The 18,896-nt window shown below is 41.4% G+C and overlaps 1 protein-coding gene across 5 annotated transcripts in view; it reads right to left on the bottom strand.

The window, feature by feature from the left end:
* WDR47 (WD repeat domain 47) overlaps positions 1 to 18,896 on the bottom strand; it is a 41,561-nt gene that overhangs the window by 7,845 nt on the left and 14,820 nt on the right. For 2 of the 5 annotated variants that reach the window (XM_035123205.2, XM_035123207.2), the window contains exons 3-11: positions 18,570 to 18,653; positions 14,992 to 15,076; positions 13,230 to 14,032; positions 10,768 to 10,894; positions 8,798 to 8,976; positions 8,211 to 8,441; positions 5,529 to 5,604; positions 3,835 to 3,992; positions 1,831 to 1,911 (exon numbers count right to left, since the gene is read on the bottom strand). In XM_035123205.2, the coding sequence (XP_034979096.1) occupies positions 1,831 to 1,911; positions 3,835 to 3,992; positions 5,529 to 5,604; positions 8,211 to 8,441; positions 8,798 to 8,976; positions 10,768 to 10,894; positions 13,230 to 14,032; positions 14,992 to 15,076; positions 18,570 to 18,653 (1,824 nt within the window). Of the gene's footprint in view, positions 1 to 1,830; positions 1,912 to 3,834; positions 3,993 to 5,528; positions 5,605 to 8,210; positions 8,442 to 8,797; positions 8,977 to 10,767; positions 10,895 to 13,229; positions 14,033 to 14,991; positions 15,077 to 16,046; positions 16,223 to 18,569; positions 18,654 to 18,896 lie in introns of those variants that run through there. The other 3 variants (XM_035123209.2, XM_060276686.1, XM_035123206.2) reach the window with 3 other exon arrangements.

Raw genomic sequence — 18,896 nt, 5'->3', positions numbered from 1 at the left:
ACAGTTTTACCTTCCCGCTGGAGCAGTACCTAGTTATCTACTTGCACTTTGACGTGCTTTCGAACTGCTAGGTGGGCAGGAGCTGGGACCAAGCAACGGGAGCTCACCCCGTTGCAGGTATTCAAACCGCCGACCTTCCAATCGGCAAGCCCTAGGCTCAGTGGTTTAGACCACAGTGCCACCCACGTCCCTTCTTCAACCTTTAGAAAACATTTAAATTAATAGAAATACATTTTAAATAAAACACACAATAAATAAATGGTCTGGTGGGAACAAGGTAACTTCTGCCCAATACCACTGTCCTTGTCCTATATGAGATCCCAACACTCTGTTCTTAAGAGAACCTGAGAGATCTGATCATCAATCTCTAATCACTAATCTAGTTTTGCCTTTAGCAGAATGCAGTGAAATTCATACTTTTTAACTTGTAAAATCATTTCCCTCACCAATGCACCTGCCTACCAGAAGTTCAGCTGAGACAACAGAACATAATTAAATCAGAATTTAATTAAAACACAACAGACTGCTTCTGGCACTACCGCAGCTAAAGCCAAGCCATTTTGTTTTCAGATTACAGGAGTCCCCTTCAGATGTGCACATTCAGCATTAACTGAACAAAGAGAATCCCATTTGCCAAAGCAGAGTGCAGGCTAGGATCCGGTTCTTGATAGGTGGGGGGGGGGCTTCTGCCCCCCTGCCCACCTATCAGGAAGGGCACGGGCAGTTCCAGTTCCCACATTGGGGTTCCAGTGAAGCCTCTGCTGTCCTGCAATGCTGCTGTACCAAGAGGGGTGAGTGACTTTCGGAACATTTGGGGGCATGACAAACATTGGAAGACAGCTACAGGAGACTTGCAAGACTATTGGTATCTTCAGATCTTGACCATTGCATTAATGGAAAAGTTAACAAGATAATAACAATAAGCAAAAACAAACCAAGAAGGGGGGCATGGGAATGAGTGTGCAAGCTCCACCCCCTGACCCTTCATGGGTACAGAAGGTTCTCTACTTCAAACAGTCACCTTCCAACTCAAACAAGATGATAAGGATATTGAGGATGGAGCTAGCACATTAAACCCCTATAGTTCCCCACCACAATACGTTTTGTTACTACTGAATGTGCATGCCTGAAGAGCAGGAATACCACAACTTTCACTTTCCTAAAATGAATTAGCCACTTTTAATATAACACTTTAAGCATTGTAAAGGCAAAAAAATCAATGGAAAACTAAAGACTTCAGGTAATATTGTAAGAGAAGAAACCAGATTTCATGATTTTCAGATACAGTCACATACCAATTTCCATTTCTATTGTAGTATTTCATGTGCAAAAATCTTGTATCTTGGAAATTGCAAGAATACTTTACAGTTCTTAGTTAAAAAGGTAACAGAAATAATAATCTGCCTGCCGTTATTTTTCTTCTCTATCTTAATTTAACCATTGTTTATTAAAGATGCAAGAAAACAGCTGATTAACAATCATTACTTACACGCAAAAGAAGAAACTGTAAAAGCAGTGGAATCATGTAAATATTTTGCTATTGGGCAGTTCAAATAAAAGCAAGATGCTAATAAGGCAACTGAAAGCTAATAGAACCAAGAAGCTTTTAGTGATAGCAGATTTTTTTTTAAAAAAAGGTCATGCTGCACAAGCTGTAAAGTGAGGCTGTTGTATGAAGAGTGAAAGCAGAGGAGTAAAAAATATGGAGAAAGTGGTATATTCCAGTAGTTATGGAGCAGGCACATAATACAAAGCCAAAAGAAACAAAGCCAAATGATCTGGCAACTCCAAAGTGTTTGTAAGAGGAAATACTGTAAATTTACTAGTTACTTTGTTGTCATCTTTACAGAGGAAGACTGCGAAGATCTGCCTAAGTCAAATACCAGTTTTCGAGGAACAGCAGAGGAGGAGCTAAACAGCATATAAGCAAACAAGTTATAAAGAGACTAAACACACACACACACACACACAATATATATATATATACTGTATTCTGTAAGAGTAACATATTTATGGCTTTTTAAATTTCACAAGGTGAAGGTTGGCTTGTGATGGGTCACATTTAAAACAACAGCAGCACTATACTCAGCAACATTTTATAATCCAAAGAACCAACTCACTGAACAAACATCCCATCCTACTACAGCGTTTGCTACCGACATTTGCTCCCATTTGCCATGCTTGCAGCCACACAAGTCCACAGAGGTGAGAAAGCTAAGCATGATATATGGAGGAGTTCAAACTACTTCATATTGTTTCTTGTTTTACTCAGATGTTTGAGCAAAAGTGAAATAGCATGGGTCCAAAAACAATTTCAAGTAATTTCACCAATTTCAGTGAAACGGCTTGCCAAGCTCACTAATATTAGAACTTGCTACTGTTCACCAATGCATAGTAATTGATATTACTATGACCTACAGTGAACCTCACAAAAATCCTGTAAATAATCAAGTAACTTCTATCCATAGGTGCCAAGTTATCCCTTTTTTACAGGGATTTTCCCTTATGCTGAATAGGCTTCCTCGCGAGAAAAGCGAAAACTTGGCAGCTATGCTTCTATCTATTCTATTTGGCATTTATTGTTTGTTTGTTTGTTTGTTTGTTTGCTAACCATAGTTGGATAGTCAAGAACAGGCATTCCCAAACTTTGGCCCTCCAGATGTTTTGGCCTACAACTCCCATGATCCCTAGCTAAGAGGACCAGTGGTCAGGGATGATGGGAATTGTAGTCCAAAACATCTGGAGGGCCGAAGTTTGGGGATGCCTGGTCAAGAAGTTCACCTTAGGGTAGTTATTCAGGTAGGAATTTGTTGGAATTCTTTTTTAAACACTTTTGTTTCTGCTTGTTCTGCTTCCTATACATCAGAATATTTAAGATTGCCACTGGCAACCTCCATTTTTCTATGTCCATAAAAATGTAAGGTTGTCACCGTGCAGTCCCCATTGGAGGATATGTAACCATCACAACCCTAAATTTGCAAGAGAGGGGAGCAAAGAGATGACAGATTTAAACAACAGCAAAGGTTTGAATAAAGCACGGTTGGAGGGCACAGAGGAGCTGTGAGGGAATAGACCAGGCATCCCCAACCTGCGGTCCTCCAGATGTTTTGGCCTACAACTCCCATGATCCCTAGCTAACAACCAGTGGTCAGGTATGATGGGAATTGTAGTCCAAAACATCTGGAGGGCTGAAGGTTGGGAATGCCTGGAATAGACATTGATCTGAAGGAGCTGTGAGGGGATTGGGAGGGGGGAGGTTGGATAAGGCATAAAGGGATTTATTTGGCAGGGGTTGGTGAGCAACAAGTGCAGGGACAGCAGCCCCAAGTTCATACATAAAAAGTTGGGCAGGGAGAAAACTTTATTTTCACTGTAAGCTTTCACTTCAATATCAACAGCAAAACATACGTAACTTCTCAGCAATGGCACAACAGTAACCGTCTTCCGGTTTAGCATTCGTACTAAAATCATCTTGAGAACAGTGTGAATGTTTTGTCTGCCTTAAATTTCCTAACCATGCTTATAAAAATGTAAGGAGAATAATGGGTCAAAAATTGTGCCACCTGCAATTCAGATTGCTTTCCAAAAATGAAGTTCTAGAATACTGATATTCTATTAATATAAGAGAGTTTAACATTTTTAAGAGTAGCCCTATTTGTGTGAAATACCTAGACTAATATTTTTGTAGCCCTCAAGGGGTAAAGTTCCACAATAATCAATGACATGATAAAAAATAAATGGAGAAAATGAGGGACAGAAAAGCAGAGCAGAAATGGATACAAATGTCAGACATAACTGATGAGAGAGAGATTAACAACCAATAATTACTCATACCTTGATTCCTGGAGTTCTGGATAAGCACATACCCTTAAAGTTTTAGAATTTGAGCCAACAGCATAAAGGGTGCCACTTGGATGAAAAGCCACAGCTCTGACAGCTTGTGTATCTTCTAGGGTATTGACACAAATGAATTGCTTTTTTGATTTGTCATCCTGTTGTGTTAAAAGTTACAATACAAGTGACTATTTCTCCAAAGTTCTGTACAACTAGAATGCCATACATGATATTATTCTAGTATTAGGAAAAGGTTGCATATCAACTCAACATAAGAAGTATGAAAAGAACACCTGGTTTGGGCAATAGTTCAGGGATTCATAAACCATGATTTGTGAAACTGAGAAAGGGTCAGTACTGAAAGCCAAAACTTAAACTCTCTACAGTTGTCCAAGTATTTCCCACATCTCCAACACATTATGATATAATGCTACCCCCAACAATTTTGATGCATGGGGAACACACTACATTTAGAATTCTGGATGTAAAAACTAAGGGTAAATTTTCACCTTCACTGGGGTGGAGTCTATGTAAATGAGATATTTAGCTGGTGTGCTTCTAAACACTGCAATACTTGTACTGTGTCACTGGGTTAACACTATACTACACTATACGCAGGTTTTGATACTGGAATGTTCATTATCCGAAATCTCAGTTATCTAAACACAAAAAGTATACCCAAACCTCACTACACGAACAGCTGATTCAGATATCTGAACAGCCAGAGTTTGCACACTTCCTTACAGTACTTGCATTTATTTTGCTGGCTGGCAGCAGCCATTTAGGGCAGAAACCATGGAGGAAAGGAGAGGGATTGGACAAACTGGGGAAATATTGCACAAATCAACTTTTCCTTTGTTTGGCTTTTGCTGATTAGTTGAAGCAGTTTCAGGCAGAAACCATGGGGAGGGAGGGAGGGAGGGAGGGAGGGAGGGAGGGAGGGAGGGAGGGAGGGAGGGACAGACAACGGACAAATCGCAGATTAGAAATGTTGCCATAGGAAATAATTGAAATCATAAGCACATTATGTGAACGCTCCCCTGCACTCTGTTCAGAAAGTGGGACCTGTGTGTACTATGTGGCAGAATACAAGTATGATAAGGAACTCACATTTAGGACATTTGTGGACTTACAAAAATAATGATAATGAATTCTATATTTGCACCAGCCCTAATCTTGCAACAGTGACATGATTATACAAACTGGCATTTAGGTAGCCTGGACAAGAAGTTCAAGTTGCATCCATCTTAAATGCATGGGATAAGCATGAGACAGTCATGTTCTAGCTAGTGTATAGCTTTAACATTTTTGTGCGAAATGAAAACACTAATTTAAAAGGTCAGGTACTACAAAACATACTTTTAATATATTTTAGTTTCCTTTTATTAGTTATGTGAATAAAAACAGTAATTTTCTGAGACACATGAAGCCTTATGGAAAGGGTACCTAGCATGAGTCTTAAATATGGGATTGTCATTTTTTGAGATATTCCACAGTTATATCTGTTCTTGATGTCCAAGTGATTGGTAGTAAGACTAACTAGGACTATATTTTGGGGTACTCTACCATTGCACTGTACAGTTTCTTATTGTTTACCTGTCATTTTTTTACATTTTGAAAAGAACAACAATAAAACTTATTTTTAAAAAGGATTGAGCCTTTTCATTGTAATGCAAGATGCTATTGAGTCCTACCTCATCACCACTTGCTCTTGTTAAATTCCCTGGAGAATCTTCTTGTTGTGCTGGAACGGCACCATGCTCTGGTATTCTGTTTTGATACACAAAATTTAAATTCAAATATAAATGCAACTTTCCCTGTTATTTACACCCATGTCACCTTCCTCTGCTTCCTCATCCCCTTGCTTTCTTGGTGCTGCCCTCCATTCTTCTCCTTTCCTTTCTTCTTCTAAATCAAGCAACAAATGTAAATATATAATTGTCTGTTGATGGTTATTTAGCAATAAACTGACACCTTCAAATTCTAGAGTAATTATTGAAGGTATTTTTATGTGCTGCCATAATTGAAGGACACTCTTGAGGAATGCCCTATGAAGAGAGTTTGTGCACATGGAGGTAATCTGCCTAAATACTTGCCCACTACTTACTGGTTTGCCCAAGCCACGAGGACTTAAAAGCAGCTATGTTCATATAATTAAACAGTTTAAGTATTTGACTAACTTTGGGGGGCGGGACAAGTTCCCCTGGACCTCTGAAAAAGTGGCCTGTTTTGCTTTTAAAGTACAGTGGTACCTCTACTTACGAATTTAATGCGTTCCGAACACACATTCGTAAGTCGAAAAAAATGTAAGTTGAATCCCAAAGGAATGCATTCATAAGTCGAAGCAACCCTATCTAAAAATTCATAAGTAGAAAAAATCCTATCTAAACTGCATCCAAGATGGCGGACGGAGCTCGGTTCGTAAGTAGAAACATTCATAAGTAGAGTTATTCGTAAGTAGAGTACCACTGTAGCAATTTTAAGGAGAAAAGTTTGTGGGGATGATGAGTTAAATTCTTCAGGGTTGCAAACTCTTATCTGACGGATAACTGTGTAATGTATTTTATTCTGTTTTATGTATTTTATCTTTAGTAATAGGTTCAGGTAGACTAAATAATTAATGCTTTTCTGTACTGCTCATCAACAAAGTTCTCTGAACAGTTCACAAAAGTTATGAACCAAATACATAAGAAAATATCAATGCAACGCTCACAAAACCATTATAAATTCAGTATAAAACAGATACACACGAAAACTGTATAATTAAAAAGATCCCCACCTGGCACCAAAGACACAAGCAAACATCAGACAAACTTCTCTGGTGAAGGCACCAATGTACCCAGGGCTGGTGCATCTATTTAGGCGAATTGGCAGCTGCCTAGGGCGCCAAAATGGAGGGGATGCTGGCCAGCCTGCCCGCCGCCCACCGGTACTGCCTGGGGCCGCCTCCACTGCGCCTGTCACTGTTGAGCGGCTTCAGGCCGCTATCCCAAGGCACGTGAGTGCCTCCGGAGAGCGGCCTGAAGCCGCTCAACAGCTGCAGTGGAGGTGGCCCCAGGGCCCTCTCAGCTGTTTTTTGTTTTATTTTTATTTTTATTTTTCTACTATTTTATTTTTTCTATTTTCTATTTTTATTTTTTTCTATTTTCTATTTTTATTTATTTATTATTTTATTTTCTATTTTTATTTTATTTTATATTTTATATTAATTGGGGGGGCGGGGCGCCAGAAGGTGATCTCGCCTAGGGCGCAAAAAACCCTAGCACCAGCCCTGAATGTACCACAACTGAAAAAGCCCTCCCTCCCCACTTCTCCCCATCTGATGGGCACACCTGGAGATTGCCCGCTCTTCAGAGGACAGTCCTTCAGGTAGCCTAGCCCCAAGCTATTTAGGTATTTAAAAAGTTAACAACAGCACCTTGAATCGGGTCCAGAAATACAGTGAAAGCCAGTGCAGATGACAAAGCCCAGTCTACTGAATATGGTGAGTGGCAGTTAGAACTGTTGTGGGCCCCAACAGACGATTATGTAACTATGATTTTTAACCCTGTCTGACGGAACAGTCCAGGGAGGGGAAAGTAGGTTTTTGTGGGGCTTTGTGTGTTTTTCTTATTCAGGGGAACAGACAGGTCAGGAATGGGGCACCAATTGCATGAGGAAAAAAAAGCCCGTTAAATTAGAGGAGGGGTAAATAAAAACGGATTAAGCCAAAGCAGTCAATATCGGGGCAGACAGTTGAAAAGAGAGAAAGAGGAGTGGCTGCTGAAGGGAGAGAGCAAGGCTGACAGAAAGGTATACTGACCACTAACAGACTTTGAGAAGAGGCTCTGCAAACTGCTTCTTCAGGCAGGAGAGAAAAAACTGAGAGAGAGACCCACCTCCCAGAATTCTATGTTCTCCTGCCTCATCACCGGATTAGATCATAGCCAACCAGTGAATGGATTCCAACTGGCACAAATAGACTGAAAACACTCCAGGAAATGAATGTTCACTTGTTACTTGTATGTTTACTTGTAAAAAAATTATCCAAATTTGGGATGGGTGATATCCATTACTCGTATTTTGCTGGTGCAAGAGATGTGGGGTAGCAGAAATGAACGTTCCCCTCCTCTCTTCAGCAACTCCCTGTGTGCAGCCTCCAGATCAGCTCCAGGGAAGATTTTGGTGGTGCGGATGAGGAGGAGAGGAAACGTAAGTGCTGCTGCACCAGGGAGGAAACTCCACTGCTGCTGCTCTGGATACAGTCCAAAGTATTCTACCAAATGACTGAGCAAGGCATAATATGTTGTGAGGGTGGCACATCAAATTGATCTGCATATTATTAATCTTAGTTCAGAAGTAGCACTGACATGCACAAGAGTATTCCAAGTACTTACATTTTATTTCCATGGACAGGTGATTCTTCAAGAGAGGGTATCTGATTAGTGGACCCAAGTTTCTGAGGTGTGCTTGTACTGAACTGTACATTAGCATTTGCTGTTCTCTGACTAGAATCTGGAAGGATGGATACAGTTCCTTTGTTGCCACTGCAATGCTGGTTTAGTGTTTGCACATCATTTCCCAGATTGTCAATTCCCATATTTAACTCCCCCAACTTCTGAACAGACCTGCAGAATACATTAAAAAAACATAAACGAAGAGCTATGAAAGCATAATTACTATTACATTCAATGTAATGTTGTCACCAATATGGTATTTGGTTAATAGGAATTAAGAAAGGCAACAAATTAATACAAAAAGAATGTCATCACATCCTATCAGCAGATGCTGGGGAATTTACTGTGAAAGTCATTTTATAACAAAATTATACTGAAAATTATAATCAGATTTGAAAATATTCTTTTTAGCGACTGTCATCATTTATTTCAAAGTAAATTCCATTGACTCTAGAGTAAGGCTAAGATTGTAGTCTTTGCTATTGAACAAATCATAGCCTGAAAACCACAAAGATATCATAGCCAACCTGTTAAGAAACTGCTCTGTAAGATTTTGCTGTGCATCTGAACCATCCTCCTGGTTTACCCCTCCTTCTAATAACATTTGCTGATATAGTTGTCGCTGTTGCTCCTTCTGTTCTAAGTGCTGCTGGTATCGTAATCGCTGTCGGTAATATTCCTGAAATTGGTCTGCTGAATCACGAAGCTAAATAAGATTGGACATAAATAAAAGCTTAGACATCGCCATTCTCATTACAGTTCTTTATCACCACTCCAATAAAAATTTACATTACCAGAGGCAGGAAAAAAAAGCAACGGCTCTTTACTTAAGTGTAACATAGCATTAAACATTTGGTGGTGTATGCTCATTCTGTCTTTTACCTGCTAAAAGACTCACCTGGAAAACATGCAGACATGCCTGTAAACTTACTGAAAGTGTTTTTTTAAAAAAACAACAACATAACATAAAGGCTTTAAAAATGATGAACAAAATTCTAGAATGCATAATTTGATTTTAAATGGAAATCTCCCATGACTAGACAACAAAGGAAACACATTTCTACATTTGTTGTTGCCACATACTTTGTGTTCACTTGCCAGCTCAAAATTTTGATCAAGGCGACCAAATTTTAAAATTTATTGCTTTGTAAAGGTAGATACTGAATGGAGTGGGAATAAACATTTTGCAAAAATGTTACAAAGAACATTGCAACCTCACCAAGCATACCAAGAACACATGTTGTCCTATATTCTTTCCCAAATTAATGGCAGGTCTGCTTATATGCCACAGTCACAACTTCTATCTCACTCTGTTCTGCGAGCAGGCAAGCTTCAACAAACAACAGGCATGAAGTCCTAATGCTACGTAGTTCCAAAACAGAACTAGCTTTGGAGCATGGAGGCAAATTGGATGCTTTGTCTGGTTCTGTGGCTCCCTGCTCCCCATTGGTTGGCTGGTTTTAAAAAGAAGACTGAGAGGAAGACATCCCTCTTGTGCTGTGCTGTGCCACATCTCAGCCCTCATAAAAGAGCAGGAATTTTTTAAATAGCAGTACTGAGTTTCTAAAGAAGAGAAGTTTTCTGGATTTCAGTGGAGGGCTGAACTTCTGAAAAGGTTTTATCACAATGGACTGGATCAAGAATTGGAGGTTTCTTAATTCCTCCCACACCATGACCGGAGCTCCTGAAAAGCTGCCCCTGACTATGGTGGGACCCTCTGGAATAGTGTGAGGAAGAGCTCAAGGGTGATTTCAGCAGGAGGGGTGAAATTGGCTAAAGCAGCAGATGCACCTTTGTGAGCAGAGATTCATTGATCCCCTTCTCACTATAACCCCTCCCCAACCCTCATGGGAGACTTTGGAACAGATGCACAAGCCTGAAATGACAAGGAGGGTTGCAAAGCATTATTCTCCCCTTGATCCTACCCATTGTGTTATAAATTGTAGGAATGGTTTCCCCCCATAATGACATTTTCTTCTATATACCCTGGAGAGAGTGCGTAAGCAAAAACATCAAAACATCCACACAAAATAAAAATTTTAAAAAGAAAGAAAAAGAGACAAGACGTACTTTTTTAAACCAAGAAATTTTTAAAGAAAAATAAATTAAAAATAATAATCATAATAAAAACATCCACACAAATCTACTTCTAAATACCGGGACTGCGTGCCATGAAATAAAATTGCTGCATAAATATATTTGGGACCCCACAGACCCCTTTTTACATTTATATGGCAACCAATAGAGTATCTTACAGAGGGACACATTCACACACTTTTTAGATGAATCAAGAAATAAGTATGCAGAATGCACAGTAAGCATGCTTGCTATAGAAAAGCAAGCTTCAAAAAAATCACGTTGCATAAGAGTTCCCATTATAGTACGCATGGCATATGAGCTGCCGAAGTGAGCACTACAGTATGCATTTTGTCATTACCAAACAAAACAGGAAAATTCAAAGGCCCTTTATTAGGTGGAAGCAAAAATATTCCATTACCTCATTTTTTTCTTGCTTGGATAGTCCTTGATACTGTGTTCCATTTGCTGGCTCTTTTTCTGGAACTGAGTTCTGGCACACAGTCTCACTGCCTGACAAGGGCTGGGGATCCACTGGCGTGTCACATCTTTCATGGATACAGGGACCAGGAAAAAGGGTTTAAAGTCTTCTTTTATGTTAAACCATTTTCAAAATACATCTGATATATACAGATACTCATGATTTAAATACATGCTAACCATTTCCCAAACTTAGGCCAGAAAAAAATCTTTCCACAACTATGATAGCAACACTTCCCTCCATGCTCACAGTCCTTCACTGGTCTCACAGAAAAGCTGGGTGACAAAGAAAGTGACATATATAAAATGTTTTAACATTCTGGACTTTAAAAAGTAAAAGTAGGGGGGGTAGGAACTGAGCTTTACTATCTCTCAAGACAACAACTGGCAAAATGTGTTCCCCTGAAAATAGCAGAGGGAATTGGAGTTTGCCACGTGGCTCAAGACCCATAGCAAACTAAGGGAAGCAATATCTCTCAAAGAAGATGAACAATCTAGTGCAGGAGCAAATGTTATTGTGAGAGGTCCAGAAGGAACTAAAAGAAAGTAAGACTTGTCGATACTTCCACTTGTCCTGATGCTTTCTCCCTGAAAACCCACTCCACCAATTAACTGGAGCAAAAGTAATTCAGTTTACACATGGATTGACGTTTGCACCGATTCAGCAGTAAAGAGTTGATTTTCATGGGGAAAGTGGTGGGGAAAAGCAGAAAACTAATCAGACCTATGCTTTCTAGGTGTGGGACAAACAAAGTGTGGGTGAGCACTAAGTGAAATGCCCCACTAGGGCTAGAAAAGTCATGTGAAGATCCTTTAAGACAAAAAAGTATCAGCAACAGGAGAAGACCCATCAAGGCACAACATATAGATTACTAATAAGGCTGATGCACTCTATTTTTAAGTGGCCCACAAAAGTCCCAACTAGATTCTAACATGCCTACAGAAAGTTTGGCAGAGATCGTTTAAGAGACTCAGCCATCTGTTCAGTAGCCTCAGCATGTGTCAGCCCTGGTTTTAACACTATTAAAAACACAAATAAATATATCATAAAACAGAACAAAACAGCCTCAGGAAGTTTTGGCAGCACATAAATAACAAACAGTTTCATCTTAGAAGTGTGCATACACACGAAAGCTTATACCCAGAACAAACTTAGTTGGTCTCTAAGGTGCTACTGGACTGTGTGTGTATCGACTCATCAACATTCAATACTGCATCTTCCAGCTACCTCTCTGATATTTTATCAGCACCTTGAACTCTGTATGCAAGATACCCAAGGTTCATATCCAACTAAACTGAAGAATTTACTTATATTGAGCATGCTTTAATGTATGGTTGCAAATCACCTTGGGATGCATATGAAAGGTGATTCATAGATTCATAATACCAATATTTTTATATATATTTTGAAAGGCAGCAATTACAAGTTCTCTTGTGGAAAAACTGAATACAATTAATCTTATTTCCTACTGAAACCAAACTTTAAAGAACATTCTTCCTGTTATCCTCACCTATATCACCTCTTCCATGTAAATTTTTATAGTGTATCCTGCTCAAGGCAGGACCTATTTTCCTTAGTTCTAACATACAAGTTCACATGTACATTGATGGCACTATTTAGACACCACTAGATCCTATTACCATTACAACCAGAGGTGACTATCCCACAGTTCAGGGGCCTAATCTGGTCCCCTAAGCCATTTTTTCCTGATTTTCTTATGACCCTACTAATTTTGGCAGTGGTGGCAAAAAGAAAATAATTGATCATCTGACGGGCAGAGAGGGAGCAGGATCGACTGTGTGGGGAGAGGGGTGGGTGGGTGAGACAGAGAGAAAGAGAAGCAGCTATATCCACTTTTTGACGCATCCTCTGCTAGTTTGAAGCCCAGAGTTGTCTGCAGCTGAATGCAGACTTTAGACCAAAAAAGGTTAGCCACCCCTGCATTAGAAGTTAACACAAATGTTTAAGAAAATGGAGACCAGTTTCTTATTGTAACTAAGGACTAATCTATACTGGTGGGTTATAACATTATAAATGCAGTATATAAGTGTGACACCAGGAGGCGCTGTATAGCAGTCAATAAAAAACTGGATCAAGAGCTATACAGTGGTACCTCGACATCCGAATGCCTCAACTTCCGAAGGTTTTGACTTATGAAGTCGGAAAACCCGGAAGTCTTTTCGTCACGCGCGCGGTCTGCGCCTGTGCAGAAGCGGCAAATGCGGTCTGCACATGCGCAAAGTGCAAAAACGCTTCGACAACCGAAGACTTCGACTTACGAAGAGCGCCGCGGAACGGATCACCTTCGTAAGTCGAGGCACCACTGTATAACTTTTTCTTTTCTTAGTGTTTTTTTTTAGATCAGTGTAGATCCAGCCTTAGCGTGGTAAAGGGCAACTTACCGCTCTGGTGACTCTTCGTAAATACTGTGGCAATCTGTATTCTCTAACATTAGACTTCGAGTAAGATTCTGCACTCCTGGGTAATGGAAGTTAGCGAAGGAATGAGACATGGGAGATGTTTTTGTCCCAAGATCTGTGATGCGTTTTTCATTAATTGTCAATCCACAGGAGAGTCCATCCAAGGCAGGGTTCAAGGAACGGGTCATGTAAGCATCAGCAGACTGAGGTCTCCTCATGGGTGAAGATGGGTAAGGAGAAAGTTTACTGATGAGGGGAGTCAAAAGGTCAGCATAGGCGGCTTTTGTAGGTTTTAGGAGTTTATCAACATGAATATTAAGCATCTTTTGTTCAAAAGCGCAAGAAAAAATAGTAGAGGGCAGATTCTGAAGCCATGACAACAAACTAAGATCCAAGTCATCGCACCCATTACCACATAAAAGGTCAATGCCGAGCAACACTTCACTCTCCGTAATTTCTTCTCCTGTTGCTTTACTCTGACAAAACTCCACACAACATTCATACAATAGACCCTTCATCACAAGCTGAAACAAACGATTGTTGCTTGCTTTAAAGCCAGCCTCACTTAGTTTTCTATCAGCAGGAATGAACTCAGCTACCATGACGCAAGCCTCTTCAAAACAGTGAACTCGTGCAGTGCTTGGGTTCCAGTCTTTGAATTCTGCATGGTTGGTCAGACGAGGCAATGTGAGAAGTAAACACAGTTTGCTATAGTCTTCTTTAGAAGGACAATATTCTTCCAGAGCATGTAGGCACTGTACAGCCTCTTTCATTGTAAATTCCAACTGGGGGAAAAAAGAGTACCCCTATTAAAGGCTAAAATAATGTTGTTTTATCATACATAGTTGCATAAAGATACAGGTAGATAAATTACTTTGCTATTCACCTACTAATAATCAATTCCAGTTTTATGAGTGTCATCTTTCCCCGCATATGAAAATACAACTTGTGTGGCCAATAAAATGCTGTTCAATCAAACATTTTTCTATGATACTTAGTGCTGGCACAATTTGTTTTCTAGATAGTTTCCTAGGTCAAGTTTAAGACATCTTGGTTTAAGTGCTGTTTGTTTAAACATTAAGGTTTGATACCTAGTTCAGGGACGCAGGTGATGCTGTGGGTTAAACCACAGAGCCTGGGGCTTGCCGATCAGAAGGTCGGCGGTTCGAATCCCTACGACAAGGTGAGCTCCCGTTGCTCGGTCCCAGCTCCTGCCAACCTAGCAGTTCGAAAGCACGTCAAAGTGCAGGTAGATAAATAGGTACTGCTACAGCCGGAAGGTAAACTGTGTTTCCGTGTGCTGCTCTGGTTCGCCAGAAGCGGCTTTGTCATGCTGGCCACATGACCTGGAAGCTGTACGCCGGCTCCCTCGGCCAATAATGTGAGATGAGCACCGCAACCCCAGAGTCGGTCACAACTGGACCTAATGGTCAGGGGTCCCTTTACCTTTACCTAGGTCACTTTCCCCCCTACTCCAACTTGCATTCAGCACCAGATTTATCCACCTTGGCACCTTAATTTTACAAGGCACAGTTCAGCCCCACGATAATGGGTTGTGAATCACTGTATCAAGTGAACTTCAGTTTTTACTTTCTACACAGATATCCTTGCGTTATAGTTCTTAAAACAAAAATGTAAGACTTGAAAATGAGCTTTTAAGAAAGACTTGACTGCCTTCTAAAAAGCAGAATACATTTGTATTTTATGTTTAGCTAGAGTGCTGTGATTAGATCACAAGGCTTACATGTTGAGGCTCATCTTCTGCAGACATTGCGTTGTTTACACATAAGGCTTCTAGAAACTTCTGCTGCAGTATGATATAGCGAAACCTATGCACAAGAAAACAGAAATACAACTGATGTAACTGTGTAAATTAATGTGAACTTTGGTACAAAATTATAGCAGTTAACTGGGACTGCTGTTCCTGAATTTTTGGAAGATCATGTTCTAACACAGGGTTGGGGAAGGTTTAGGCATGCATGGGTTTCAATTTGGTCCACAAGGCTGTTTATTAATTATTATTATTATTACTACAGTATTATTGAATTTATATACCACCCTATTCCCGGAGGCCTCAGGGCGGTTCACAGAACAAAATCAAAATATGAAACCACAAAATATATAATCAAAATGAAAACAACAGCCCAAAAAAAAACCCTCCCAAAAAACCCCCACATTTTAAAAGGGCATAGGATGTTAATCAAATCAACCAAAGACCTGGTTAAAAAGGAACGTTTTTGCCTAGTGCCTAAAGGTACATAATGAAGGCATCAAGCGAACTTCCCTGGGGAGAGCATTCCACAGACAGGGAGCCACTGCAGAAAAGGCCCATTGTCATGTTGCCACCCTCCAGACCTCTCGAGGAGGAAGCACATGAAGAAGGGCCTCAGAAGATGATCTCAGGGTCTGGATAGGTTCATACAGAAAGAGGCAGTCCTTGAAGTAATGCGGTCCTGAGCCATTTAAGGACTTATATGTCAAAAGCAGCCCTTTGAATTGGGCCCAGAAACTAATTGGTAGTCAGTGCAGTTGGACCAGGATCAGTGTAATATGCTCAAACCAGCTGCTGAATTCTGCACTAGCTGAAGTTTCTGAACTGTCTTCAGAGGCAGCCCTACATATAATGCATTGCAGTAATCTAACCTTGAGGTTACCAGAGCATAGACAATAGTAGTTAGGCTATCCCTGTCCAGACAGGGTTGTAGCTGGGCCACCAGCCGAAGCTGATGGAAGGCACTCTGGGCCACCTGAGCCTTGACCGACAGCAAAGAATCCAGGAGTACCCCTGGAGCTACAAACCTGCTGCTTCAGAGGAAGTGTAACCCCATCAAGAGCAGGCGATCTCCCACCCATCCGGTCTAGGGAACCACCCACTAACAGTGCCTCAGTCTTATCTGGATTGAGTTTCAGTTTGTTGGCTCTCATCCAGTCCATTACCGAGGCAAGACACTGGTCCAGCACTTCCACTGCCTCACCTGCAGATGTAAAGGAGAAATAGAGCTGAGTGTCATCAGCATACTGCTGACAACGTACTCCGAACCTCTGGATAACCCCACCCAGCGGTTTCATGTAGATGTTAAACAATGTGGGGATAGGATTTAGCCCTGCGGAACCCTACATTGAAGGTTTCACAGGGCTGAAAAGCATTCCCCAAGCAACACCCCCTGGGAAAGACCATCCAAGTAGGACTGGAACCACACAAAGTGGTGCCACCCACCACTAGTTCAGACAGTCATTCCAGAAGGATACCATAGTCGATGGTATTGAAAGTTGCTGAGAAGTCGAGAAGAATTAACAGGGACATGTTTCCCATGTCTCTCTCTCACGACAGAGGACATCATACAGGAAAACCAAAGCAGTTTCTGTGCCAAAACCAGGCCTAAACCCCGATTGAAATGGAGAAATGGATCCAGAAAATCAGTTTCTTCCAAAAAGCGCCTGGATCTAGTTTGCGACCACTCACTCCAGAACCTTGCTCAGGAAAGGGAAATTAGCAACTGGCTGGCAGTTAGTTAGGTTTTCCAAATCCAGGGAAGGTTTCTAAAGGAGTGGTTTTACCACTGCCTCCCTCAAACAGGCAGGGAACACTTCCTCTTATAAAGAGGCACTGATCACATCCCTGGCCCAGCAAGCTGTTCCCTCCCTGCTGTTTTTTTTCCAGCCAAGAAGGGCAAGGGTCTAGAGCACAAGTGGTCGCCCTGACTGATCCAAGCATCTTGTTCACATCCTCGAACCTTACCAACTGAAACTCATCCAACACAACAGGACTAGACTGTGCTCTGGACACCCCATGAGATTCATCTGCTATAACAGCAGAGTCAGGGTCTGGGTGGATGCAAGCGATTTTATCCTCAAAATGCTTTGCAAACAAGTCACAGAGAGCTGCAGTTGGATCTATCACCTCCTTTGAGCCGGCCTATAAAAGGCCCCATGCAACCTGGAAAAGTTCTGCTGGGTGACATAATGAGGATGCAATGGAGGCAGCAAAATATGCCTTCTTTTCTACCTTCACTGCACTAGGAAGGCTCGATAATGATCCCTTACCAGTGTTCGGTTGCATTCATTCGTATCTTTCCTCCACTTGTCTTCAAGCCGTCTCCCAGCTTCTTTCCTCGCCCTAAGATCTGGAGTATACCAGGGGGCCAAACGGGCTCCACAAAGTGGGAGAGGGCACTCAGGAGCGATCATGTCAATAGCCTGAGCCATTTGGGTGTTCCAGCGGTCGGTCAGGGCTTTGACAGGGGCACCAGTCATATCAGCTGGAAAACCTCCCAGAGCCGTTTGGAATCCCACTGGATCCATCAGCCTCTGAGGCCAGAGCTTCCTAATAGGTCCCCTGCCTCTGTGGAGGGGAAAAGGTGCTGACAGCCTAAATCTCAACAGGAAGTGATCTGACCATGACAAGGGACTGATGTCAATATCCCCCACCTTCAAATCACCCTGTTCCTGCCCAGTCAAGAAAACAAAGTTCAGAGTGTGGCCTCCCATGTGCCTTGGTCAGTGACATGTTGGGACAGCCCCATGTTTCCCTCAAGTCAAGTCTTCCTTCATATGTGACAACAGGCATATGGCAGGCAGAGGCGTGGCTGGATTGGTTGGGTAACAGAGTTCTTCATGGGGAGCTTGATCACGTAGCCAATCCCTGCAGAAAGCAGAGTTGAATCCACGGCCCATCAGCTGAATTGAAGCCTGCCAGATCAGCTGTGCAACTCAGTTCCCCATGGGGAGGGGAGCTTGGCTGCACTGCTGATCCATGCAGAAAACAGGGCTGAAGGTCAAGCCTGTACTCAGTGTATCTGAAGCTCTGAGTATACAACTAGCAAAGCCCCTTGTGCTACTGTTCCCCAGCACCTAACAACCAGCTGGTTGTTGGATGCCTAGGAAGCACTAAGCAACAGACTTTGACAGGTGGGTGGGCCAATCCAGCTGTCAATCATCATCATGGCATTAGGTGATTGACGAGTGGATTCTCCTGCTCACCTGTCAAAGTTGGCCCATGCGGGTAGGGACAGATAAGGATCTAGCCCACTGCACCAAAAAGGTTCTCTAATAATTGTTCCCTTGTTATCCCAAATCCTAACTATGAGAGCTTATCCAAACACTGTTATTTTGTTTTTACTTATGTAATGGAATTTTAGTGAGAGCTGTGATGAAAATGTGTTATTCTTATAGAGTTTATTTGAGAAAAGCTTGTAAGGAAGAATGCAGTGCAGCTATAGACACTGCAACAGTTCTGAAATTGTACGAAGGCTGAGTGCATGTTTAATTGTTGTGTTGCATAAATGGCACTGCCATGGTATTGAAAAATTACTATCAATTTACCTTTTCTTATCAAATTTGTCCATACACTCCAGAGGCTGGATGAACTGAAGAACCTCATCCCACTGACCATCAAGGATCAATTGTCTTGAGAGAGAGAGAGAGAGAGAGAGAGAGAGAGAGAGAGAGAGAGAGAGAGAGAGAGAGAGACCTATTGAATTCTGTTGGACTTTCATTTTATTTTTTTAAGTTAACCAAAACATCCCTTCCCCCAACTACAGCAGCTGACCAATCAGCATTACAAAGTCAATGCTTTAGAAAGTAGTTAAGAAGATTATTTACTAATTTAAATAGATAAAAGTAAAACCTTTTTACAGGAAGTCAGATAAA

This window comes from Zootoca vivipara, chromosome 7 (genome assembly GCF_963506605.1).
Source record: "Zootoca vivipara chromosome 7, rZooViv1.1, whole genome shotgun sequence".
Lineage (NCBI taxonomy): Eukaryota > Metazoa > Chordata > Lepidosauria > Squamata > Lacertidae > Zootoca > Zootoca vivipara.
The sequence above is the reverse complement of the archived record's forward strand: the minus strand, read 5'-3'. Positions and strand labels throughout refer to the sequence as shown.